This window comes from Entelurus aequoreus, linkage group LG09 (genome assembly GCF_033978785.1).
Source record: "Entelurus aequoreus isolate RoL-2023_Sb linkage group LG09, RoL_Eaeq_v1.1, whole genome shotgun sequence".
NCBI lineage: Eukaryota > Metazoa > Chordata > Actinopteri > Syngnathiformes > Syngnathidae > Entelurus > Entelurus aequoreus.
In genome coordinates this window covers 59995672-60010334 of record NC_084739.1, presented here as the reverse complement: position 1 = coordinate 60010334, position 14663 = coordinate 59995672, and the positions used below count along the sequence as shown (strand labels likewise).

Below are 14663 nucleotides of genomic sequence, written 5' to 3'. Positions count from 1 at the left end.
TGTTATGCTACCAGTCAGCAGAATTGACTTTTTGATTGGCTTGCCATCAGGATCTCAAGCCGAAGGCGCTTGAGAATAGGCTAGCAGAGCTTAAAGCGGAAAACAAACCTTTGAGCTTCAAACTCAAGCAAACCATCCTGGCCCTCTCCTCGTCCAAGGAGGTACAGTATGATGTTTTTGAATAACTCTGATTAAATCCCAGCGCAATGCAGTGTTATTGCTTCTCCATGCATGTGCAGTGGACTTTTGTTTTTTTTCTGTAAACCAGGGTGGCCACTTTGATACATTTGGTACTTTGAAGATTCTAAAAGTAATCCATTGTTGGTAGATATATTCTAAGCTATCTGAACAAAAATCCACATTTTAGCTTGTTTAACAAGTGCCAAAGCAAATTAGTGTCCTAATTTTTTATTTGGAGAATATGTTAAAAACAAGTTCCAAACCGAAAATGACTTTCTACATCCTTTGGTTAAAATTAAGAAAGCACAATATATTTTTTTTTTCAAGCCAATACTAATAACTTCATGCTTATCAAGGCCGATATCAATACCGAAAACCGATATCTTATTTATATCTTTTATTTTTATACATTCAGATTTAACTGTAATTTCTGCACACCTGGAGGTAAGAGATTCTAAAGTAGACTTGACAAAGTGTACTGTTTTTGTAGATTTGTCTTGGCAAAATCCAGTATCTTCAATAATGTTAAAGGGTGGTTGTCCAGCACCATCATTTCCATGATAAAATCACAGATTGCTTTAGCCCTCAGGTTGTGTTTGGCAAGCATTTTACACTTTTCATATGCCATAACGAAACGAACAAGCTCAGGGCATTTCTTTGCAACTGGTTTTGGGCTAGCTCTTTTAGCAGCGAGCGTCTTTGTTAGGGATGGGTACCGAATTTTACAGACATCGAACCAAATTATGTCTGTACGACCGGGTATCGATTCATGCAAAATCAATCGGTGCCATTTTTTGATACCTTTTTGTACGTGATGTCATGTCGGGTTGTTGACTTAACACTAGGGATTTAACAATATCAAAATCTCACTGTACAATAATATTGTGGTATGTGTCCAAAAAACAACAACTTTCAAATGTTATAGTGGTAATTAAGTGGCAAGAATGTTTAGGATAAACACACTTACTGTATTTCAACACAAACATGCTAAAATGTTCTAATCATATTTATTACTACACACATGAATGTTTTAGTGCAAAGAATTGTGCAGGGACATCTAATGTTTCAAGCAAACAAACAACAAAAATACTTTAAAATTGCGTGTCTTTGAAGTGACAACGTAAACATCCAGTGTAAAACAATAATGTTCACTTTAGCGTCTTTCAACTTTAACTTTCTGAGAAGCGGTGTCCTCCACAGTGGACATGTTTATATCTGTCTGGAATATGCTGTTACTCAGAAAAGTTACCTGACAATATAACTCTTATTAATGTAAATACCTCACAAACTGATGTTCAAATATCTTTTCTGGGTGATAGTTTATGAGGAGGCAGTAGGTGGCAGCCGGTAGCTAATTGCTTGGTAGATGTCGGAAACAGCGGGAGGCAGCGTGCAGGTAAAAAGGTGTCTAATGCTTAAACCAAAAATAAACAAAAGGTGAGTGCCCTTCAGAAAATGTATTGAAGCTTAGGGAAGGCTATGCAGAACGAAACTAAAACTGAACTGGCTACAAAGTAAACAAAAACAGAATGCTGGACGACAGCAAAGAGTTACTGCGAAGCCAAGACGGCGTCCACGATGTACATGACAATCAACAATGTCCCCACAAAGAAGGATAAAAACTACTGAAATATTCTTGATTGCTAAAACAAAGTAGATGTAGGGAATAGCGCTCAAGGAAGACAAACTGCTACAGGAAAATACAGAAAAAAGAGAAAAAGCCACCAAAATAGGAGTGCAAGACAAGAACAAAAACACCGCACACAGGAAAACAGCAAAAAAGTCAAAATAAGTCAGGGTGTGATTTGACAGGTGGTGACAGTACACCTACTTTGAGACAAGAGCCATATTGATGCATGCTTGGTTATGCTTTAAAATCCTATCCAACAATTGCGACAACAAATTTTTACTGTCAATATCGGCTGCCGAGTTTAATTTTTTGATGATTTCTGCTGGTGGTGTGCCTCTGCATTTTTTAAATGAAAAAAATGAAAAACACTGCCCTAGAGGGACAAGCGGTAGAAGATGGATGGATGAATAGTTCAGTCAAGTACCGGTGTTGATTCCCAGGTACTGGTAATTGGTACCGTTTCGGTTCAAATGTGAACGATACCCATCCCGAGTCTTTGTTGGCTTTCAAAACACTGTCGTAGCGTTCCTAGCGTTTTAGCTGGCTGATAAGGTTTGATGTGTTGATACGTGATGTTTTTTTTCCCTCACTGTGTAATGTTTGCTGAGCATTTGGTGGAAAGAGCATGTAAAAATCTTTCTCTGAAACAACGAAGAAGTCCCACACGATCAACGCTGTGTTTTATGTTAAAGAGGTTCATTTAGCCTACTAATGTGTATTTATAAATGGTTGATTTATATAGGCTACTAGCCTATATAAATCAACCATTTATAAAAACGCTGCGTTTGTTTATGAAAGGCTGCACGGCAGAAATGAAGCGCTTAATTTGCTCACTCTTAACACACCAACAGCACAGTACGGGTAATCTCGCCACATTGGAGGGTTTTTATTTTATCGGTTATTAGAGGATTATTTGCTATCCGATTAATCTGTGTGACATTCTAATTCGGAATCTATCGTGCACCCTTCGATTAAACACATTTGTTTCACTAGCAGGTGCCTTGAAAGTGCACATGCTAAAAGCATTACTTACTTGAACGTAGGCTTCAAAAGCAAGTAAAATGTATGTTTTTGAGGTTTGAGGCTCCATTGCAGTCTTTTCTGAGTGTTTTTGCATCTTTTCAGAACATGCAGCGTGCCCTGGAGCTGAAGCAGCAATACGAGGACCAAATGACAAGTGGGGCCTACGCCATCCTCATCAGCCTTTGTTGCAGCTGCGACAATGTGGACGAGGCGATGAGCCTGAAGAGGGAAATGTACGTGGACCACACAAACACACACACACACCTCTGCTACATGCGCTGCAACCTGTATTTTGCCATTAAAATTTAACTTGACTGGTATTAGGAGAGACATTAATGCAAAGTCCGCCCACGTAAAACAAGAAACGCTCCCCCATTTACGCCATTCTTCATCACTTGGTTCCTGCATGCGCCTACAATAGATGAGTTGCGTTACCTTGACTGGAATACATTAATAGACAATGTCGTTCCCTCTCCAGGAGTCGCAAAGACTCATCAGTGGTGCTGGATGCGAGCAAATACATCATGCTCGTCAAGCTCCTAGCCAAGAATGACCGATTGGAAGGTAAGTTGTTGTTGTTGTCGTTATTGATTTGTCCACCGTGTGTTGGAGTGCACTTGAAGCCGCGGCACTTTAAGAGTCGGCTTTGGTCCACCTCCTCCTTAGATGTTCCAATGCACTTAAGCACCACTTTTCGTTTTTATTCCATCTTCTTCAAACTTTCTGAGTTCTCCCATGGATTTTAAATGATCTCAGCCTAAGATAACTGAGGTATCTTTTAAGGTCGAAATGGTTTCTTGTTGCAACTTGACAAGACAGAGGGTTTATTTAACCACATTTATTTGTTTATAATTATCTTTAATACTCTATATGCTGGGACATTTAGTTACATAAAACCCCAAAAAGATTTATTGAAAGCAGGTGATTTCTGGACAGAGGCCGTAATTTCCTAAATGTAAAAATTTCATTTTATATAATGGATTTTTAAAGAAAAAAAAACCTGAATAAGGATTTTGAGTGCATGAAAAAGGAACATGTAGCTTCCTTTTAAGCACATTTGCTAACAAGTAGGGATGTCCCAATCAACATTTTTGACCGCCGATCCGTTTTTTTGCCTCAGATCCTATCCGATTTCAAGTACTGATCTAATACTTTAACAGATTATAGAACTGAAAATGTGTTATAGCAGGTAACTTAAGTAAACACACAAACACATTTTCATAAAGCCTGTCTTATTAGATTTAGAATGTGCTAGCATTTTTGTAAATCAGTTGATGTTTTGAATGTTACATACATTTTTTAAAACAAATTAAATTGTCTAGTGCACAATAAATAAACCAAAAGCAAAGAACTATTGTTTGCTCCCATATAAATAATTTGAGTTTTGCCCTAAAACCCTTCCTGTGTCCAGATACTTTCCTCCCTGGGTTTGTAAACAATAACAAAACACACCACAAAAAAGCCTATTGACGCCAGTGAAGAAAAATCCATTAATTAGCCAGTTCATTTTATAATGCGCAGGGTTCAAAGTGTAGGAAAAAAGTAGCAGCTTATAGTCCGGAATTTACGGGATTCACTTTAGTATTGTTTATATACTGATTTTAAACTAGGAATTAATGGTATCGACATCTGGATCAATCACCGCTACTTTACATTTAAGCATTAGCAGTTAGCTTCTTGTGTCGTCCTGCTTGTTGTGTATGTATGTGTAGCATACTTTGCCATTCCTTTTCCTCTAGTCCTCCAGTGATAATGCTACATGGAATTTTTTTTAATTTTTTGCCATGGGGTGCGGCTTATAGTACCTGAGAAGCGGCTTTGCACTGTGTAGACACACTTTTAGTTGGTCTTACTTAAAATGCCAAAAACAACAATACGTTTCCTAATATTCAATTTAAAGGACTTTGTAAGAATGTAAAATACCCCTGCTACGTGTGTGTCGCCAGTCTGTCTGTGTCCCTTCTAGCATATTAGCCGACCATTTTCGGAATGCTACGGTGGATTTCCTTCAGCCCATCGAAGACCCAATTACCATCAGTGTTGGCGCTTTGCTTTTTGCACACAATGACAGCCAAATGTTTCCCTTGTCTGTCCTGTCTGCTGTCCTCCCTCTCGCTTTGCTTGTCTACGTTGCGCGCACACACACACACTTCCGCATCCCTGCATCAGTGAGAAATGAGAGAGGGGGAAATTGCAGGACTTTGTGTATTTTTCTGGAATTATTGAAATCCGCCTTGATGCTCATGGCAGATCATGTCCATCAAAGTGCCACACACACACACAGACACGCACACATACACTCTCTCACACACACAGAAATTTGCATGTGAATCCAAGCAAAAGGCATTTGTTGGGCACGACGGAGTGTCCGCCCGTGTGTGTTGGCTTGGGTATCGTCAGCGCTAACGCACTCGCCATTAGCCAGAGTGCACACATTGGGCGAGACGCTTGTCACCCACATTAGCACACATGGCTAACCTTGACGTTAGCTCGTACCCGCCCAGGCGCTGGTGGTCCGCTCGGTCCGGGTAAACATAATTTCTCCTTGTTGTTTTTAAAAAAAAAGAGAGAAAAATCTATTTTTAATGGCTTTTTATTCTTTTTCCTGTGGTTCAGCACACGCCAGTTCACTTCCTTATCGTCTTTAACCTTTATTGTTATCACTTTCATTACGCCCCCACTTTCCTCTGTGTCGACAATTAATTTACTGCTGCTCGTTTATCATGTTCGTCTCGGTTCATTTTATCAGCACGTGTCTTTTCATCTACTTTGATCCTCATTCTACTTCTTGACAATAAACATTGCAATATTTGCTATTGTCGCATAATCTGCTCCCAATATCCAAAGAAGCCTGTGTCCTGTCATTTACCGTATGACCCATTTATTGGTTCCCTAATTCGTGTTAAGCAGAATAGCTTGGTTTTGACAAGAGTGAAGATTATATTTGCGCTACAAGCTGCATTTACTTATATAATCAGTAGGGATGTAATGAAAAACAGTAATAATGATAACTGCGGTAAAAGTCTTGACATTTAATATTAACGTTTTAAAAGCAAAACTTGTTTGGAATTATCTGTCATTTGTATTTATTGGTTTCTTAAAGAAGTAAAGAAAAGAATCGGAAAACATTTTGTAAATTGAATTTTTAAGCTATATCGCCAAGGCCTTGAAGACAAAGAGATCTAACAATAATATCAACCACAATAAAACATACAAGGATTAGTGTTACCGTTAAAATGGTCTAATTGATAACTGCACTTTGATAAACTGACTGGGGCACGCTCGCTAGCTTAAATGCTAACGTAAAAACAAAATACTTAAACGTCTTTTCCCGTTAAACGACATACACCAATCCAAACTTATATAAACGCATTACTGTCTGAGAAACTAAGCTATTCAATTGTGCTCGCTTAAAACAGAGTATTTGTTCTTTACTCAAAGAAATATGAGACGTAGATGTTTTTACGGTGCCTTCAAGGACCGCTTAACAGAGTAGGACACCACAATGCCCGCCAGAAATAATAAATAGATTTACTTATTAACACACTTCTCATTTGAATACATTTAAAAGTGCTACAGTACAAACCACTATTTAAAACAAAAGTTTAGCCGTTAAAACAGTAAAATACTAAGACTAAATCACTATCAGTGAACAATAAACACAAAACGTGCAACATAGTGGTGCAACAGTTCTATTTATTTGAGTTATTATTGGAAAAAAAAAAACTTGGTCAAAAGATTCTAGTGTGTGTATGAGTACTTTTAGAGCACATTAACGATACCGCAATAATAATGATAACCGTAATAATTTTGATCAAAAATGTTCATATCGTTACAGCCTTAATTATCAGTAACAATTAGTGATAAACATTGTGGCTGTTTATGGCCATGCGTTAGTACCCAACAATTAACTCTTAAATAAAAGATATGGTTTTGTCCTTACTAAAAACTACACTAAAAATGTGTTCTGACTTCAGAGAAGCATCCTAAATATCGCCCATTTCATTCGCCAACCAAGTCAAGTGCATCCATCATCCATTCAACCTGTCAGCCCTACTTTGAAGCATCATAGTGGTCTTCTGGACCATCAAAACCCTACTGTATAACAGCTCCCATCTATTTAAATGCACCTCTCCATCACCACTTGTCTCTTTGACCTGCCCTTGGCCCCTTTGGCACCCGTCTTTCTGTCCACACTTCGTCTTTTGCTGCTCTTTTGTGCGTATTTTCACCTGCAAGTCAAGTCGTGCAACATTAGATGAATCACTGGGCTGTGTGATGTTTGTTTACCTGGCTTGTCCTCCTCCCTCGTCTTCTTATGTGTGTGTGTCTGTCTGTGTGTGTGTGTCTGTCTGTGTGTGTGTCTGTGGGGCTCACTTTGCTGGCCCCGACGCACGGATGAGCTGATGGATATGCATACTGGCTCACCAGACGGGTAAAAGCAGCGAGGGAGGTGGTGGCTGGTGATTGGATGGCAGATGGATTGCTCCATTTGGTCAGATCTACTGCGAGCAATTGGTTTCGGTGATTAACGTGTGTCAGAAAATGATATAGAGAGAGAAAGACTTTCACAAAAACAGGAGTAACATGTAAGTTTAGCAACCCCAAAAAAGAATAGACTACTGGAAATGTTCGAAGTATAGCTATGGTGTTTATTTCCCAAATCCGCCAAGAAGACAGTGTTAATCAGAAGCAGGAGATCATTGGAGAGAGGTGTTTATTTGCAAAAGTTGAAAACTGCTTGAAGAAAAAAGTACTAATTTGTTGTGAACAATACGGCAAGTTGCAACATTTTGAAGCGCTGCGACTCCAGGAGACTTGGCGGTAGATAGAATAGAAGCGGTAGTAAAGCATTACGGTAGTTTCATTCAAGAATTAATCCAAAGTAAGCTGTGTTGGCCCCTTTTCTTTAAATATGTGTAACTTCTTGGCATGTCTACATGGGTTAGTTTTGGCTTGTTTTCAAAACTTAAAATATTAAAATGGCCCCACATCTTTAGTTTTTTCTTTATATGGCCCTCGTGGAAAAAATGTGGACACCCCTGTTATACAGTATACATTTTATATATATTTTTGCTTTTAGGCACATTCCAATTATTGACATACAGTTTAATTACACACTTTATTAATTTAAATATTCTGCACACGTGCTTCCCCTGGGTCATTTTGTATAGATTAGTATCTGTGGTGGAAAGCGGCTGTATCGCTATCAACCCATTCATTAGCAGCTGTCCAAATAGACCGTAAATGCATCTTAATTACTGAGACACACACACACATACATGCGCACTCCCCGTTCACCACTCAGCCCTCCCGTGTTGTCCAGATGGGCGCGTGGCGAAGGTAAATAGCCCTCCATTTCCATGGAAAATGGATCGGCCCCTCATCCCGTTTACAGAGGTCTCGTCGAGGCCACGACTGGCCCTCGTCGCAGCATACCTATAATTTACCCCCCTCCCCAAAACCCCCTTCCCACATGGCCACGGCAAAAAGCCGGCCTTCGTTGTCGGGGTCCGGTAATTGTAGTCTCGTTTAGAAACCCGCACGTAGCAATTAACGCAGAGTTGGCATTATACAGGGTTGCATTTGCATCCCCGCTGGGAGCAAAATGCTGCTTTAATACGGGTTTGTTTCCCCCACATGGAATTAGCTAAAGGGGCCTTTATTATTACACTCACACACCCAACCAGTTTTTTTCTTCCTCACTTTTCCCTGTCTTTGTTTCTACTTTGTGTCTACTGTTACCACTCAGTTAGACTTGAAAGAGCAGCTGGCATGAATGTGGAGATAGATGAACTTCTCTTTGCCCCCCACATCCAGAGGCCGTGGACATCCTGAAGGAGATGAAGGAAAAGGACGTGGTCCTGAACGACAACCATCTGGCTTTGCTCTTCCACACCCTCAACGAAGTCATGTCCAATGGCGCCCCCGCTGTCCAACACCTCCAAGACACCATATTTACCCTCGGACTGGCCAAGCCCAGCGCCAATCTTTGCGCACCCCTGATCAGTGTCTACTTGAACAGGTAAAAAACAATATTACTTCATCTTGATGTATATTAATGTATTGACCCGAATATAAGACAAAAACATGTCTTTGACGTACCCCTAATCAGGACCTAATTTTGACCGGTTAAAACCTCATATTGGCATCATGTTGTGTGTTATTTTATTGAACCATATATAAAATGACCCTGAATATAAGACAGCCAAGTATTGTTGCACATTCCTGATCAACATCTATTTGAACAGGTAAAAACTTAATCTTAGCACGAATATGATTAATGTTATGGTGTAATACCATTTTAACTCGTTTTACAAGATGACCCTGAATATAGGACAACCCCAATCAGCACTTATTCAAACAATTCAAAACTTTGTCTTGGCAAGAACATGATTAATTTTGGGGGGTATTACCGTATTGACCCAAATATAAGATAGGTCTGAATAAAAGGTTTTTAGTAAAAAAAAAACAAATCTGACAAAATCATAACAAAAAAGACCCTTTTTAATTAGAGTTTAATATCAGTTAATTATTTCATACACACATTATATTTCTTAGTTGCTTGACCGTTGTTTGTTGTAGCCATATGTAGGATGGTCCTGAATATAGGACTATCGCATATACACTACCGTTCAAAAGTTTGGGGTCGCATTGAAATGTCCTTATTTTTAAAAGAAAACACTGTACTTTTCAATGAAGATAACTTTCAACTAGTCTTAACTTTAAAGAAATACACTATACATTGCTAATGTGGTAAATGACTATTCTAGCTGCAAATGTCTGGTTTTTGGTGCAATATCTACATAGGTGTATAGAGGCCCATTTCCAGCAACTATCACTCCAGTGTTCTACTGGTACAATGTGTTTGCTCATTGGCTCAGAAGGCTAATTGATGATTAGAAAACCCTTGTGGAATCATGTTCACACATCTGAAAACAGTTTAGCTTGTTACAGAAGCTACAAAACTGACCTTCCTTTGAGCAGATTGAGTTTCTGGAGCATCACATTTGTGGGGTCAATTAAACGCTCAAAATGACCAGAAAAAGAGAACTTTCATCTGAAACTCAAAAGTCTATTCTTGTTCTTAGAAATGAAGGCTATTCCACAAAATTGTTTGGGTGACCCCAAACTTTTGAACGGTAGTGTATTTGCGGACCCCTCTTCTGCACTTTTTTCAACAGGTTAAAACTTCATCTTAGCCCAAATATATTACATGTTGTGTTACCATATTGACCCATGTATAAAATGACCCTGCATATAAGACAACCCCGTATATTTGTGCACTCCTGATCAGTGTCTATTTGAACAGGTAAAAACCAATATGATTAATCTTGTTGTGTAGTATTGTATCGAGCCAAATGTAAGACAGCCCCATATCTTTGCACACCCTTATTCAGGACCTAATTTAAACCGGATAAAACCTTATCTTAGCATGAACATAATTCATGTTGTGTGTTACCACATTGACCCATATAAAAAATAACCCTGAATATAAGACAGCCCCATATCTTTGCGCAACCGTGATCAACACCTATTTGAACAGGTAAAAACGTAATCTTAGCCTGAATATGATTAATGTCGTGGTGTAATACCATAACGACCCATATATAAAATTATTCTGAATATAGGACGACCGCATATATTTGCGCACCTCTGGTCAGCACCTTTTTAAACAGGTTCAAACTTAATCCTATAATTCATGTTTTGTGTTACTATATTGACCCATATCTAAAACTTCCCTGAATATAAGACAACCCCATATGTTTACGCAACCCTCATCAGTGTCTATCTAATTTGAGCGTGAATATGAATAACGTTGTGGTGTAATAGCATATTGACCCATATATAGGATGATCCTGAATATAGGACGACCCCGTATATTTGCGCACCCCTTATCAGAACCTAATTTAAACAGGTTAAAACTTAATCTTAGCCCAAATATAATGCATGTTGTGTGTTACCATATTGACCCATTTATAAAATGACCCTGCATATAAGACAAGCCCATATATTTGTGCACCCCTGACCAGTGTCTCTTTGAACAGGTAAAAACCAATATAATTAATCCTGTTGTGTATTATTGTATGGACCCGAATGTAAGACAACCCCATACTTTTGTGCACCCTGATCAACAACTATTTGAACAGGTAAAAAACTTAACCTGAGCGTAAATATGATTAATGTTGTGGTGTAATACCATATTGACCCATATACAGTGTAGTATGATCCTGAATATAGGACGACCCCATATATTTGCGCACCCATGATCAGCACCTTTTTACACAAGTTAAAACTTAATCTTAGCCCAAATATAATTAATGTTGAGTGTTACCGTATTGACCCACATACAAAAAATATAAGACTGCCCCGTATCTTTGAGCACTACTTATCAGTACCTATTAGAACACACAACAATTTTATCTTAGCGCAGTTATGATTGATTAATGTCTTGCTCTAATACCATACTGACCCGTATATAAAATGAGCCGGAATATAGTACGCCCCATATATTTGTTCACCCCTTTCAGCACATACTTAAACAAGTCAAAACTTTGTCTTGGCAAGAACATGATTAATTTTGTGGGGCATTACCGTATTGACCCAAATATAAGATAGGTCTGAATATAAGTTTCCATTGCCCCTATATAAAAAATAAAAAATAAAAAAAATTGGACAAAACCTTAACAAGAAAGAACCCTTTTTAATCAGGCTTTAATATCAAATATTTTTAATCAGGCTTTAATATCAAATATTTTATACACGCACATTTCTTGGTTGCTTGACGGTTATTTGCTGACAACCACTATTATCATAAAATTAACATCATAATTTATGTATAGCTAAAGCTGTGTTCATGCTAAAACTCAAAAATAGATACATTTACGTATTTTGGTGTAGTTCACATAGCGGCCACTCTATTTTTGTAATGGGACCAAAAGTCTGCACAGTAAAAACTAATGCACAACATAAAGACTTAATTTGGCCATTTTTGTGACATTTTACATTACTGCACTCAGATATTTAAAAAATAATAATTTCTGTAGATCCATCCATCCATCCATCTTCTTCCGCTTATCCGAGGTCGGGTCGCGGGGGCAGCAGCTTAAGCAGGGAAGCCCAGACTTCCCTCTCCCCAGCCACTTCGTCCAGCTCCTCCCGGGGGATCCCGAGGCGTTCCCAGGCCAGCCGGGAGACATAGTCTTCCCAACGTGTCCTGGGTCTTCCCCGTGGCCTCCTACCGGTCGGACGTGCCCTAAACACCTCCCTAGGGAGGCGTTCGGGTGGCATCCTGACCAGATGCCCGAACCACCTCATCTGGCTCCTCTCGATGTGGAGGAGCAGCGGCTTTACTTTGAGCTCCCCCCGGATGGCAGAGCTTCTCACCCTATCTCTAAGGGAGAGCCCCGCCACCCGGCGGAGGAAACTCATTTCGGCCGCTTGTACCCGTGATCTTGTCCTTTCTGTCATAACCCAAAGCTCATGACCATAGGTGAGGATGGTAACGTAGATCGATCGGTAAATTGAGAGCTTTGCCTTCCGGCTCAGCTCCTTCTTCACCACAACGGATCGATACAGCGTCCGCATTACTGAAGACGCCGCACCGATCCGCCTGTCGATTTCACGATCCACTCTTCCCTCACTCGTGAACAAGACTCCGAGGTACTTGAACTCCTCCACTTGGGGCAGGGTCTCCTCCGCAACCCGGAGATGGCACTCCACCCTTTTCCGGGCGAGAACCATGGATTCGGATTTGAAGGTGCTGATTCTCATCCTAGTCGCTTCACACTCAGCTGCGAACCGATCCAGCGAGAGCTGAAGATCCTGGCCAGATGAAGCCATCAGGACCACATCATCTGCAAAAAGCAGAGACCTAATCCTGCAGCCACCAAACCAGATCCCCTCAACGCCTTGACTGCGCCTAGAAATTCTGTCCATAAAAGTTATGAACAGAATCGGTGACAAAGGGCAGCCTTGTCAACTCTCACTGGAAACATGTCCGACTTACTGCCGGCAATGCGGACCAAACTCTGGCACTGATCATACAGGGAGCGGACCGCCACAATCAGACAGTCCGATACCCCATACTCTCTGAGCACTCCCCACAGGACTTCCCGAGGGACACGGTCGAATGCCTTCTCCAAGTCCACAAAACACATGTAGACTGTTGGGCAAACTCCCATGCACCCTCAAGGACCCTGCCGAGAGTATAGAGCTGGTCAACAGTTCCACGAGCAGGACGAAAACCACACTGTTCCTCCTGAATCCGAGGTTCGACTATCCGGCGTAGCCTCCTCTCCAGCACACATGAAAAGACCTTACCGGGAAGGCTGAGGAGTATGATCCCACGATAGTTAGAACACACCCTCCGGTTCCCCTTCTTAAAGAGAGGAACCACCACCCCGGTCTGCCAATCCAGAGGTACCGCCCCCGATGTCCACGTGATGCTGCAGAGTCTTGTTAACCAAGACAGCCCCACAGCATCCAGAGCCTTAAGGAACTCTGGGCGGATCTCATCCACCCCCGGGGCCTTGCCACCGAGGAGCTTTTTAACTACCTCAGCAACCTCAGCCCCAGAAATAGGAGAGCCCACCACAGATTCCCCAGGAACTACTTCCTCATAGGAAGACGTGTTGGTGGGATTGAGGTCTTCGAAGTATTCCCTCCACCGATCCACAACATCCGCAGTCGAGGTCAGCAGAACACCATCCTCACCATACACGGTGTTGATAGTGCACTGCTTCCCCTTCCTGAGGCGGCGGATGGTGGTCCAGAATCGCTTCGAAGCCGTCCGGAAGTCGTTTTCCATGGCTTCCCCGAACTCCTCCCATGTCCGAGTTTTTGCCTCCGCGACCGCCGAAGCCGCACACCGCTTGGCCTGTTGGTACCTGTCCGCTGTCTCAGGAGTCCTATGAGCCAAAAGAACCCGATAGGACTCCTTCTTCAGCTTGACGGCATCCCTCACCGCCGGTGTCCACCAACGGGTTCTAGGATTACCGCCACGACAGGCACCAACTACCTTGCGGCCACAGCTCCAATCAGCCGCCTCGACAATAGAGGTGCAGAACATGGTCCATTCGGACTCAATGTCCAGCACCTCCCTCGTGACATGTTCAAAGTTCTTCCGGAGGTGGGAATTGAAACTCTCTCTGACAGGAGACTCTGCCAGACGTTCCCAGCAAACCCTCACAATGCGTTTGGGCCTGCCAGGTCTGTCCGGCATCCTCCCCCACCATCGCAGCCAACTCACCACCAAGTGGTGATCGGTAGAAAGCTCCGCCCCTCTCTTCACCTGAGTGTCCAAAATATGAGGCCGCAGATCCGACGACACAACTACAAAGTCGATCATGGAACTGCGGCCTAGGGTGTCCTGGTGCCAAGTGCACATATGGACACCCTTATGTTTGAACATGGTGTTTGTTATGGACAATCCGTGACGGGCACAAAAGTCCAATAACAAAACACCGCTCGGGTTCAGATCCGGGCAGCCATTCTTCCCAATCACGCCTCTCCAGGTTACACTGTCGCTGCCAACATGAGCATTGAAGTCCCCCAGTAGAACGAGGGAATCACCCGGGGGAGCACTCTCAAGTACTCCCTCGAGTGAATCCAAAAAGGGTGGGTACTCTGAGCTGCGGTTTGGCGCGTAAGCGCAAACCACAGTCAGGACCCGTTCCCCCACCCGAAGGCGGAGGGAAGCTACCCTCTCGTCCACCGGGTTGAACTCCAACATGCAGGCTCTGAGCCGGGGGGAAACAAGAATTGCCACCCCAGCCCGTCGCCTCTCACTGCCGGCAACGCCAGAGTAGAAGAGAGTCCAGCCCCTCTC

The 14663-nt window shown here is 41.8% G+C and overlaps 1 protein-coding gene across 4 annotated transcripts in view; it reads left to right on the top strand.

Moving 5' to 3' along the window:
* Positions 1–14663, top strand: part of lrpprc (leucine-rich pentatricopeptide repeat containing) — a 173955-nt gene that overhangs the window by 75059 nt on the left and 84233 nt on the right. For all 4 annotated transcript variants that reach the window (XR_009827284.1, XM_062059048.1, XM_062059047.1 and 1 more), the window contains 4 exons: positions 51–161; positions 2936–3066; positions 3312–3397; positions 8654–8858. Coding sequence is in view for 3 of the 4 variants with exons in the window: in XM_062059048.1 (XP_061915032.1) it covers positions 51–161; positions 2936–3066; positions 3312–3397; positions 8654–8858 (533 nt within the window). In the remaining variant the exon portion in view is untranslated. The remainder of the gene's footprint in view (positions 1–50; positions 162–2935; positions 3067–3311; positions 3398–8653; positions 8859–14663) is intronic.